General features: G+C 36.7%; 1 protein-coding gene across 1 annotated transcript in view; it reads left to right on the top strand.

The window, feature by feature from the left end:
- LOC309498167 (uncharacterized protein) overlaps positions 1-13,701 on the top strand; it is a 924,641-nt gene that overhangs the window by 63,522 nt on the left and 847,418 nt on the right. The window contains exon 3 of the mRNA XM_082168719.1: positions 5,247-5,585. Within this exon, the coding sequence (XP_082024845.1) occupies positions 5,247-5,585 (339 nt within the window). The remainder of the gene's footprint in view (positions 1-5,246; positions 5,586-13,701) is intronic.

The following is a 13,701-nucleotide window of genomic DNA, read 5'->3' as shown; positions in this document are numbered from 1 at the left end:
AATCTACAGCTTGAATTTGTACCCTAAAATCACTAGACCTACGAGGATAACGACCCATAGTGCCACATTAATTGACAATATTCTAACAAATGAAATCTTTAATGATGCAATAAGTGGAATATTAATAAGTGACATCAGTGATCATTTGCCCGTATTTACAGTGTTTGATAGCGATTGTAAGCCTCATCAGGAACCATTAAGCAAATTCAAAAGATTAAGATCAGAAGAATCCTTGAATGTTTTTAAGAATGATTTATTTGTACAAAATTGGGACAGTGTATATGATAAGAGCAATGTGCATGATGCCTATGAGTTTATGAGAATATTTAAAAAACTATATGCCAAAAATTGCCCATTGAAGAAAATAGGTACAATTTCAAAGAAAAAAGGACATCCCTGGATTACAAAGGGATTGAAAAATGCAATCAAAAAGAAGAATTTGCTTTATAAGGAGTTTTTTAAACAAAGAACTAAAGAGGCGGAAAATAAGTATAAGAAATATAAAAATAAATTGACCAATATCTTGAGAAAAACTAAGAAAGATTATTACAATAAATTAATAGAAAATAAGAAATCTGATGTAAGGGAAATGTGGAAAATATTGAATAAAGTAATAAAAAAATCTTCTGGCCAGTTAAGTTATCCTAAATGTTTTAATATGGGAGATAAAGATAATTATAATATGACAGAGGTGGCAAATACTTTCAATGCATTATTTGTTAATATTGGGAAAGAGCTGGCAGAGAATATTCTTTTTTGTTCAGGCAGTGATCTTCAGTTGCTAGTGCAGGAGACAAATAAGGAATTAGAGAAGATTCAATTATGGTTTGATACAAACAAATTATCACTAAATTTAAAGAAAACTAAATGAATGATGTTTGGTAATGGTCAAAATAATTTGCAAATTGAAATTAAGCTGGATGGAGTGAACATTGAAAAGGTTAATGAAATAACATTTTTAGGAGTCATAATTGACAATAAAGCGAACTGGAAACTTCACATTAGTCATGTTACAGTAGGAGGAAGGTTTCAAGGAGTATAGCAATAATTGGGAGAGCAAGGCCAGTTTTAAATCAGAAGTCTTTACGTATGCTCTATTGTTCATTAGTTTTGAAATATTTCACTAGAAATGTGGGGAAACAATTACACAACAACAGTTCAGCCACTTGTTATTTTACAGAAGAGAGCTTTAAGGATCATTCATGGGGCGGGTTATAGGGAACATACTAATATATTTTTTATGGAGTCCAGATTACTAAAATTTAAAGATTTGGTGGATTTACAGACTGTGCAAATTCCATATAAGGCAAAGCGTAATGATTTACCTCAAAATGTACAAAAGTTATTTACTCGGAGAGAAGGAGGGTATGTGTTGAGAGGAAAATTCAATTTCATATACCAATGGTACACAGTAGGAAGACAAGTTTTTGTGTTTCCATACAAGGGGTGAAACTGTGGAACAACTTAAATGAGAAGCTTAAGGAATGTCCAAATATAAAACAATTCAGGAAAAGATTTAAAGAAATTATTTTTGAACGTTATAAAAATGAAGGAAAATGAGTTGGTTAAGCTAGAAAATTTGTTGCTAACATATTGTATAAATGTATGAAGATTTATGTGCTTGTGTTTTGTAAAAAAGTGGATAATACCAAAGGAAGTAAACTAATGCATTAAGAGTTTGAAAGAGGGGGTGGGAATTAATAAGTGTTAAACTTCATCCCACTCCTTTTCAAGCAGCGTTGAATTTGATTTGTTTGATCATCAGTGTTCTTTCAATTATTGTCTTATGTTGTACATACTGTACACTTTTTCATTGTATGCTTGAAATAAAATGACGAAAGAAAGAGGACAAGATAAGAACAAGCATGAGTGAAGTATATGGAAGGCGTTTTCTGCCAAATTTAAATAAATAAAATGATTAAAATGAAAATGATGTAATTTCATTACAGAAAACTGTACGAAAAATATGTGACAAAATTGAGAATGAAATGAAATTATTTCATTTTCACGGTGACAGTGCATCATCCCTGTCAAATTGAAAAATAAAATGCAATTGGTGATTTCACATTTCATTTTCACTACAGACTACGAGACTGCCGATATTAAAATGAAAAGCCAAACGTGAAAAAGAAACTACAAATACAGTTTTTACAATGCTCTTTATTTACTCTCACGCAATAATAGTGACGCAATTCAAATTCAAATGTAAATTTTCGTTTTCATTTTAATTCCTCTTTTATTTCACAGTTTTCATTTTCGTTTTCATTTTCAAAGACAACCTTGAATGCAAATTCTATGTTAATGAGTGGGTGTGGCTTATTCTAGTAACGGCGCTAGAGACACGCCTTCTGTAAAGTGAAGTCGTCGACGTCCCGTGTGCATGAGTTGAATGTGTGAAACGAAATTATTTAAATGTGATTATATTGTAATCGAGACGACGAGATATGGCGAAATCTGTAAGTGAGCTTTTGCGGGAAGCTGCTGCAGCATTAGAACGTGGAAACAACCAGCCTGACCATGTTAGTTATGATGTTAGACTAGACCATAATCGATGAGGTTCATTCATGTATTAGGCGGTTTTGGAAATTCAACAATTTGGGTGTACAAAAGTCTTAGTAACACAATTTCTACAACAATTATAGCCAGACATTTATACCCGCTAGCTTTAACCGAGAACCTCGGCCAATGTTTCATATTCGCGTCGTGCCTAACAACGCCCTTCAGCCGTGACTTATTCAGATTAATTTAATAGATTTATACTCTAATTAAACGTGGAAAATAGACTAATAACTACCACTAATAAATTGAATTTGACCTAAACCGTTTTCTGATTTTAATTATTCATAAATATTTAGTCATAACTACTTTTCTTCCTGGAACTACAGTATGTAGGGTTTGTTTCTGGTGAGACACTTATTAGTGGCGCACTATAGGTGCTCTCGGCGTGTTAGGCCGGCGACACACTGGCTGCGTGGCGTTTCTGTTGCGTGTCAGCTGCGTGAAAATGACATCAACATCTTTTCCTAGGCTGCGTTCCAGTCCAAAATTGTCATGCCCTTCACTCGCTAACTTCCCTCCGTCTCGTTCACTCGGATGTACGTCATTGCTTACGTTGCACGAGTGCCCACTACTGGCGGAAACTGCGTTGGGCTGAATTGGAACGTCCCTGAATTGGAAGTGGTTCTTGCAGTGTCAAAATTCGCCACTGGGCAGATGCTAACATGTTGTGATACCATGATATACCACGTTTTAGCATTATTTACCACAATTTACCATGTTTCTAAGATTTACTACGATTTATCACATTCCAGCATGATTTACTATGTTTAACATGTTCTTAGCATGATTAGCATGTTGCTAGCATGCTTTTAACAAAATGCTAGCATGTTTTTAGCTAGATGCTAACATGATTAGCATGTTGTTAGCATGATGCTAACATGATTAGCATTTTGCTAACATGATGCTAGCTTTATTAACATGTTGGTAGCATTATGCTAGCATGATTAGCATGTTTCTAGCATGATGTTAGCTTGATTAGCATGTTGCTAGCATGTTTTTAGAAAGATGCCAGGGTGTTCTGGGTGGTTGCTAGGCAGTTGCTAGGTGTTCTGGGTGGTTGTTATAGTGTTGCTAGGCAGTTGCTAGGGTATTCTGGGTGGTTACTAGGCGGTTGCTAGGGTATTCTGGGTGGTTGCTAGGGCGTTGCTAGGCAGTTGCTAGGGTGTTCTGGGTGGTTGCTAGGCAGTTTCTAGGGTGTTCTGGGTGGTTGCTAGGGTATTTTTGGTGGTAACTAGAGAGTTTCTAGACGTTGCTAGGGTGTTCAGGGTGGTTGCTAAGGTATTTTTGGTAGTTGCTATGGTGTTTCTAGGTGGTTGGTAGTTGTCAAAGATGGTTACTATGGAGTTCTTAAAATCTTTAATAACGAGTGTGTTTTCATGGCGTTTTCTATGTCTTTGCATTTGTCTTTGGCATTTTACTCTAATATATGTTGACTGCTGAGTCTATGATTAATAATGTCAATAAATAATAAAAGAACTACAAATAACCTTTATCTTTTGTTTTGTTGTACTGGTGGTGTAAATACAATCACTCTCCTAGTGCATGTTTAATCATATTGTATTAAATGATTTGTTAATGCATTATTTTGTCATGACTTTACTTGAGAGGGCCCTAATCATGATCAAATTCACTGTTAACTACTTCCCAAACTCAGCTCATGATTGATCATAAACTTACTATCAAACACACAACGAGTGTTCAGCTCAGTGAAGTGATGTTGTGTGGTCAGAGAACAGAAGTACAGTATCATCACGACTGTGTCTGGATGGAGAGTGAACTACTGATCCCAGCAAACCTTCCCTGAGTTTTGCTCCTTCCTTTGGGAACTGTTCCACAAATATTCTTTGTGGGTTTTGAATAGTTATTTTGTATTTAGCTGTGCATAAGTCACAGTAGGGTGAGTTTGAAGGAAAGAGAGAAACACAGAACAGATAAAGAGCTTTTAAGGGCAGTTATTAGTGTATTTTCTACGCTTGAAGAGGAGGATCAACTAATCCTGTGCCGTCCAGTAATGTTTATGACAAAGCTGACATCAAGAGTTCAAGATAGGATGATATTACATTATTTACATTTGTTTCAAAGTCAGAGTATTTCTTATTCCTTCTTAAAGAGGCGTTTGATTTGGTTTATCCATAAATGTTAATTAATGCATTAACTATCAAACACCGGAAAAAGACTGTATGATTTGAATCTTCTGCTTATTATGCTGGTATGGTTTATGTTTTTTCATTTATTAATATCATAATGATCACTGAGATATACTGTGTTTCAGGTATCAGTGGAGTGGATGATCATGTGTTCATCAGTTCTGGTGGAAATGTGCGTCTGTCCTGTAATAATGCTCTTTCTGACTGCAAATCAACTACATGGATCTATAACAGATTCAGACATTCAGGGACAGTTGCACTGATTGAATTAGGGATAAAGAAGAACGACACAGAGAGACATGAGAGACTGAGTCTGGAGTCTGACTGCTCTCTGAACATCAAGAACGTCACAGAAGAAGATTATGGATCTTACACCTGCAGACAATATGTGAACGGACAGAAACAAGAACCTGATGCACGTGTTTATCTGCATGTTCTTCATGGTAAGTTTATGATTATGTGTTCAATTTAAAAAGGGCAGATTCTCCTTTTCAACTCAGATGATGATTGAAGAGTCTGTGATTTGTGTCTTGTGTTCAGTTTCAGTGTCTCCATCATCATCATCTTCATCCTCACAGACTGAGATCAGTCCAGGCCGCTCTGTGACTCTCTCCTGTCAGTTGTATTCAGATACTAGATTCTCCTGTGATCATTGGGTCAGTTCTGAGGGAGTTGAGCTGTTGTGGGTGAATCAGGCTGGTGTTGATCTGAAGACAGACTCCAGATATCAGATATTATCATCATCAGATCAATATCGCTGTATCATCATCACTCTGACTACAACACTCCTGAATGAAGATAACAACAGAGAGTGGAGATGTCGGCTTACTCACAGAAATCAACTCCAGACCTCAGTCAGATACACTGTCAAGTATTCAGGTGAGAAAACACTCTTTTCTGACAGATTTGTCAAAACTTTCACACACTGGCTCTACTCTTTCTGATGACTTCATACGTTTGGCAATTGTAAAATATTAGTGGTCAAAGTCATAAACTGCATAAAAATCCTAATAATTCCCAATATTGACCTCCTATGGGTCTACAGCAGCAGCAGCTTCTACACAAGGTTCACATCACGCTATTTACATGACGGAATTTGCAAGCGGAAAATACTGAACGCTTCTCGTGTGTGTGTGTGTGTGTGTGTGGTTAAAGGGACAATCTACGGGACAAGCCGGATTCACCATATCTTTATGTACACATTATGTTTTTATGAATTTTTTAACTTGACATTACAGGAGGGAGCGTTAAAGTGGACATAAGCCCATTATAGTAGAGCTACTTCTCTAATTAATCCACATTTTAAGAAGTTTTTACTGTAGAATACTTTTTGTATGAACTACATGTAACGTGTAACAATGACACTGTAAAATGTAAAAAGTGTTACCTAGAGTTTTTATTAGATTTATGTATATATTTTATAACTAAACATTTTATATACACATTTGGCTAATGATTGTTCGCTGAAGTAGTGTTTTTGTAGTTGGAATATACAAAAAATAAATACCAACTCAAACTAGAATCTTTTGCAGAATTTTTAATCTCTTTGATACATCGATATAGAAGAATATGTTCAAATCACTTTAGAAGGAAGCAAAGAAATTACTGGTCCAACTTCTCCCTCTTTTTAAAGTGTGGAAAAGGGGAAATAAGTTCAAAGATCGAGAGTCCAGCAACACCTGTAGTCGGCCTATATGCAACAACTTTATTGAAGATGTTTTAATACTAAAGGTTTTAAGCCGCCTAGTCGACAAAAACAGTTAGTGCTGTTTTAAAATTTACAAAGCATTCAGACAGTAATAAAGTAGATGTAGAAATTTGACAAATCTGTAATCTTTACTTTTACTGTTTCAGTGAGTGTACTTTAATAAGCAGTAAAATAATTGTGGGCAATCATGTTAAAAGAGGTACAGATGAAATGTGTAAGGGTTAGATTGTATACAGTTGCTGGTTTGCAGTGGCAATACTCCATTATTCACTGCTAGGCAGGGCCCCAAAATTATCCTGCTTAGGGCCCCCAGATTTACAGAGCCGGCCCTGTGTGCACAATAATAATCTTTTACATTGTAATCCTTTTATTTTTAATATTTGGCATGTTTGTCAATTCAATTCAATTCAATTCAATTCAATTCAATCAACTTTATTGATCCCACAAGGGGCAGTTAGTTAGTGTGCTGCTGCACGTCCCTGTGTGTGTAGTAAGCAGAGTGTGTGTAATAAGCAGAGTGTGTGTAATAAGCAGAATGTACGCGCGTTGTGGACCCTTATTAAAACACGGATAAATCAACTTACAATGTCTAAGTCTCCTCGGCTTTCATTGTCATGGCGCTCGTTCTGTTGCGTGTCCTCAAACTGGCGACCGGCGTAAGCGTCGAGTCTGAGGAGGCGGGGAAACTACGATCTCTGATATTTTGAACATAACTCATCCCATGTTAGTGTGAGCAGCTTTCAGCACTGATACTGTAGCTCTGGACTACAGCAGTTTGTAAAATAAATGCCTTGATATTGTGTTCATGCATTCAAATATTATATATTTCTATTTCCAATTTGTTTTTAATACATCAACTACAACAACAGAAGTGATTCCAGATACCACAGCAATCTCTCTGAATCCAGGTGTGTATGAACATCATCCTCATTTGACCGACTCGTTGTTCGAGCAGCTGATCACAGATTTTGACTCAAGCCATGTTTAATTTGTAATCTTCATCACTTAATAATTCCATCCTCTTGTACATCAGCAACAACCATAAACATGAAAACTAATACCGTAATGTAAAAAGTAACTGTCATTAAATGTCAGACACATCATTCTCATCCAGACAATCCTAAACAATCATGTCACATTCATTTGTGACCCTGGATCACAAAACCAGTCTTATGTAGCATGGGTATATTTGTATGGGTCAAAACATTGTATGGGTCAGAATTATAGATTTTTCTTTTATGCCAAAAATCATTAGGATATTAAGTAAAGATCATGTTCCATGAAAATATTTTGTAAATTTCTCACCTTAAATATATAAAACATTTATTTTTGTGAATGGATGCAGCACAATCGCCAATAGAAATGGACAAATTTAAAGGCGATTTTTCTCAATATTTTGGTTTTTCTGTACCCTCAGATTCCAGATTTTTCAAATAGTTGAATCTCAGCCAAATATTATCCTATCCTAACAAACCATACATCAATGGAAAGATTATGTATTCAGCTTTCAGATGATGTATAAATCTCAATTTAAAAAAAAAAATACCCATAAGACTGGTTTTGTGGTCCAGGGTCACATTTAGTGAACATATGAGGTACAGTCTGTTAGTGTACAGATGGCTTTTAATACATATCAATTTCTATAAAAACATCATCACAAGCATCAATTTACATGATAAATAAGGATAATTATGCTATTAAATGTGCCATTTTTATGTATTTGGTTAAACACAGTAATATAGTCCTGCTAATGGTGTCTCTCTCTCTCTCTCTCTCAGTGACTCTCTATACTCTCTCTCTCAGTGACTCTCTATACTCTCTCTCTCAGTGATTGTGATTGTTGTTGCCGCTTCATTCGCTCTTCTCCTTCTGGCTCTTATTCTCTGGGTGATTCGTAAAAAAAGAGCAGGTGAGTTTTTCATATTTTGTAACAACTGACAAAAACATCTGATAAAATAAATATGTAATTTAGACAAATTTCTTTCTCTAAAAGTGAAGAGAAATCAATGAGTTAACAAAAATAATGTTTCTATTCTACAGCACTAGATTCTTCTAGACTCTTTTAAAAACTGATTGTCATCTGCATTAGAGACTGTGTGTGTGTTTGATCATAAACTTTCCCGTGACATTATGTTTCAGGCAACAGAAGAGGGACTAGTGACTCTGTGGTAAGTATTGCAGGTTGATCCATGAGTTATTAATGTTCATAAGGACTGACCCTGAAATATGACACTCTTATTACTCAGATTATAAAATGTCAGGGTTCTCAGCAGACAGTTCTGTCAGTCTTGTCTTAGTCTAATCTGTCTCTGTCTGTGTTGTGTTTGAGCACATGGCTCTGTCTCTATTTGTGTTGGCCATGTGTTCCTCTTGTCCCGCCTCCTAGTGTCCAGAGACCACGCCCTCTTGTTTAGTCGTTGATGAGTCCTCGTCAGTCTGAGTGTGTGTTCACCTGTTCTTTGTCTGAGGGGCTGTTCATACGACACAGTTTTCAACCAAAAACGTAAAACTTTTTATGCATTTTGCCCGTTCGTTTACACGACAACTGCGTTTTGGGTCCCTGAAAACACAAAGTATTTGAAAACGGTCTCCTTGTAAACAACAAAATGTGAATCTCTGAAGACGATGAGGTCATGCACATGCGTATTACATGTTCAGTCTATAGTGTTTCATCGCCATCTAGTGGCCTGGCAGCAGAATACAGCGTTTTTAGTTGTTCTTCGTGGATCTGTGTGAATGGGGATCATTTTGACAACAGTGTTTTGTATGCGGAAAACTCAAAGGAAATACTTTTTAAGCATATAGTTTTCGTATAAACGTACCCTGAGTGTGTTGTGCCTGTTACTAATTGCCCATTGTTCTAGTTGTGGATTTCATCATGTGTTGTTCCTGTTGTGTGGGTCAAGTCAAGTCAATCATCCTGTCATGTTACAATAGGATCTGTCATCATAACGTCATGTCTGTATAATAGATTTTCACAAAACATTTATGTGAAATTGCCAGGACACGCGTTTTACACATATATTACCTGAACATTTGCAGAACCTGAGGAAAATATTATTGATGGATGGCATTTTTTCATATTTCCATTGATGTTTAGGAGCAGACAGATGATGTGACTTATACTGAAGTCGCTGTGTTCAGTAAAAAACGAAGCAAAAAGAACAAGGTGAGCGAACACTTCCTCGATGTTGTCCAGCTTCTCTCAACATGATTTTTGTATATTTTCCTCTTATATGCAGTTCTTCATGATTTGTGTGATAATATGCAGTTCCCTTTCAAGGGAACTCCCGTTGCGTCGAGAAATGACGCTATGGGGAACGCTTTGCGTGATGACGTCTTGAAGCACATGTAAAATCAGTCCAATGGTGTGGCGGAACGTCAGAGGCGGGTGACGTCACGTACCAGGAAACTATAAAAGCCGGCCCAAAACAGAAAATGAAAGCTTTCTGAGTCTTCAGTTGTGCTCTGTGTTGAAATCTGTCCTTGTTATTTGGTGTTGTCTGTCTTTATATATATAGATGGTGGACAACCAGAATGCCTATTACCGCCGCGCCAGCTGCCGCGGCGAAATCACCGCGGCAAAAATAAACCAGCCGCATTTCAAAGTCGTTCCCAAAATGACCGCCAGGTGGCGCAAAGGGACATTGTGCAAAACAGCAGCAATTGCCGTATTTTAAAATGTAAGTGGGTTAAATATAAAACCCTAAGCCTAATAGGCATATTTTTCACATATATAAATAGGCCTATTAGGCTACAACAGAATAGAACCAAAGATAGAATCAATTTTAGAACTGAAAAAATAGAATCAAAAGTTAAAAATAGAGACGATATTAGGAGCAATGACGCTGAATATTTTTACTATTCTATTGAGGAATTAGATAAATGAAGAGCTCTCGTGAGCGATACAATTGCATAGTAATTTATAGTGATTTCAAAAGCAGTCCTTAAAAAAAAAAAAATACATGGAGTAGTGTGGCATAATTTTTGAGAGATTACGCGGAACGCGTTTTAGTTAAGATCCTGGTTTCAATGCCCTTATATAGGCTAGGCTACTGCTTTAAAAAAATGTCACAACGCGTTTTGAGATTGTTTTGAATTAAACATTGAAGTTTAAAATGTAGTGTTTTGGCACACCAGGCCGAGTGGCGTTACGCATTGTTCAAAAATCAGGTTTTATTCTGGCATGTTGAATTGGCGTTTAGAATTTTTTTTAGATTTAGATTTTAGATTTCGTTAGATTTATTTTTCTCATAACAGCTAAAATAACATAATATATGCCTTGTCTTAATATGACCTACTTAATATAGGCAATAGGCATATAATAGCCTATATAATAAATGAGCAAAACTTGGCCACTAAATATTTAATTTTCAATTATTTTAATTATCACAATTAAAGTTTTAATTTTATTCAATTGAACAAGCGCAACAATCAGCATTTAATCAAATATTCTAAAAGATGTATTATTTATAATAATGTTATTTCAACATAATATTTCGTTTTTTCGACATAATATGTGCGTGCAACAAGCAAGATGTGTATTTGTAAATCCGGTGATGCGTGCAAAATTTTTATCAATAAACAAGTGTTTTCTGACAGTGTCGACTGCAAAGATGAAGTTGACGATCGCCATATTTGTAGTGAACGCACCTAGAGAGAAATGCACATAAAGACATAATCAGAGAGTAGCTGATTATGTTTTCTTTTCGTTTTGAACTTTCGTTTTGTTTTTCTTTTTCTTTTCGTTTTGAATTATTTCGTTTTAAGACATTTCAAGCTTTGTGTATTTGATGTATTTCTCATGTCTGTGTGAGGCATACGCTGAGTTTCGTTAAGTTAGGATGAGATGCGCTCCAGCTGACGTGCAATGCAAGTGACCGCGCGGGCGCCTCCATGATTAGTGTCTGTTATATTTGCTTCTCTTACTTATTCAATCCAGCAATTGGCAGATGAAAAATTGATTAAAATTAAGATACAATTTATAGAAAACGAAATTCACTTTAAAGAAAGGTTTTCTACTAAACAAAACTTAATGAAGTGGTCAAAATCCATCTCTCGATATAATGCATCCTATCTTACTCGTGCTGTTCACTTTTCATATTCAACATAGATGGAAAAAAATAACATTATAATATTTTAACAAATATGATACTAAATGAGATTATTTAATGGCTACAACAGGCCTATACTCTAGTACAAATTGCTGCACATTCATTTAATTAAATGAAACCTTGTAACGAATTCACACTGTAGGGTAGACTGTGTACAGTTGAGACACCTTAAATAACTTGCGTTCGCAGCAAGCACAAGTTGTGATTTTTGCTGTGCACTTGCATATTAGTGTCAGCTGGGAAGGAAATATAGAGACCAGACCTCTTGGAACTTTAATTGAATACATAGCGTTGGTAAAGCATACTGAAATTACATCCCTACAAATGTATTAGGCCCTACTGAAAATAAATGTATCGAATTTAAGCAAAGTAGCCTAAATGTTAAGACTGTAAGCCCTTTGCTTTTTTCGTAGCCTATAAAGGACTCTTATAGCCGACTTTGTGTTAAAATCATTTGTAGAGATTTTTTTTAACTCAAACATTAACACTGAAATAAATGAAACTAAATTATTGTAAATTTTTTGGCGCACCACGACGAATGGCGCTATGCATTGTTCTAAAGCCAGGTTTTATTCTGGCATGTTGAATTAGTGTTCGACAAACGCGGCGGCGCGTTCTTTTGAATGAAGAGCGCTTCTCGCTCGTGTGAGCGAACACACACTGGAACGTTAGGCCATGTCGCAACGAGTGAATCGTGGCCGAGTGGTTTAACTTACGTTATGATCATTTAGATGTCACGGTTCGAATCCCGAACTAACTTGGACTACTGATATTTGTATATTAGCCTATTAATGCATTTTATAGTATATTGTTGATGCAGAGAGATTTGTCTAGTTCTAAAACATAGTTTTTTGCTTATAGCCTATTTACAAAATAAAATCACCATGCATTTCCATTTTACACTAAGGAACAAATAGCCTATTATACAATGACTTTACTTCTGTAGCCTATAATAATTCCAATCGTAATTTCAAAAGCAGTTGTGTTAAAAAAATGTATATATAGGCCTATAATTATGTATATATAATTATAATTATGTATATATAATTATATATATATAGGCGATATATATATATATATATATATATATATATATATATATATATATATATATATATATATATATATATATATATATATATATAGCCTATATGACGTTTAAACGACAAACAATAAAATCTCATTCTGGTTGTCCACCATCTGTATATATATTGATTCAGTCATGGCGAGCAAGCAGCAGTATCGAGTGTGTGTCCATCCCTGCCCGCGTTATTTAACGGGAGGTGACACACACACTCTTTGTGTTGTTTGTTTGGGAGAGGAGCATGCCCAGTCAGCACTCGAGGGTGGTGACTGTGAGCATTGCTGTGCGCTTCCATTGCGTACGCTCCGATCCCGTTTGGCTCGGTTCAATCCCGACCACGTTCCCCAGGGCTCGGGTCCCGCCGCGGCTGAGGCTCGGCGGCGATCTCAGACCTGGGGTTCGCAAATGGATCTGTCAGTGGATGTTGAGACGGGCTCTGCCTTATCTCAGCCTCAATCTGACAGATCCAGTGCCTCTCATCAGGGTGTGGAAGCACGCGCTGCGGTTTCTTCCCCCCTGATAGAGGCACCAATACTGCAATTGTCCAGCTCTGAGGAGTTGGATGTTGTGAGTATTGAAGCTGAGTCTGAGGATTCGCCACCTCAGTCTCGCGCGTTTGAGGAACTGCTCGATGTTATCACTAGAGCAGTTGACAGACTTTCTATTGAGTGGCCAGAGGATAGGCAGGACGTTCGCTCAAAAAGCAAGCTTGACGAACGCTTCCTGCCATCTCGTGGGCAGCCCCAGCGCAGGAGTCTTCCGTTTTTCCCCGATCTCCACACTGAGGTGTCGAGATCGTGGGGAAAACCAGTGTCATACAGAGTATTTTCACCACACACATCCCACTACTCTTCCATTTATAAATATAAAGAGCATGGTTATGGGGAGATGCCGAAGGTGGAAGAGACGCTTGCGAGCTATCTCTCTCCAGCAACGGCATCTTCCCTGAAGACTCCTACACTTCCATCTAAACCAGTTAAAACAACATCTTCCCTGGTTCATAAATCGTATGCAGCCGCTGGTCAAGCGGCAGCGTGTCTGCATACGATGTCTATTATGCAAGCCTATCAGGCTGAACTGCTGGGTGAT

The sequence above is a fragment of the Leuciscus leuciscus genome, assembly GCF_965113295.1.
Source record: "Leuciscus leuciscus genome assembly, chromosome: 1".
NCBI classification, from domain to species: Eukaryota; Metazoa; Chordata; class Actinopteri; order Cypriniformes; family Leuciscidae; genus Leuciscus; species Leuciscus leuciscus.
Note: the sequence above shows the minus strand (reverse complement) of the source record. Positions and strands in the feature narration are given on the sequence as shown.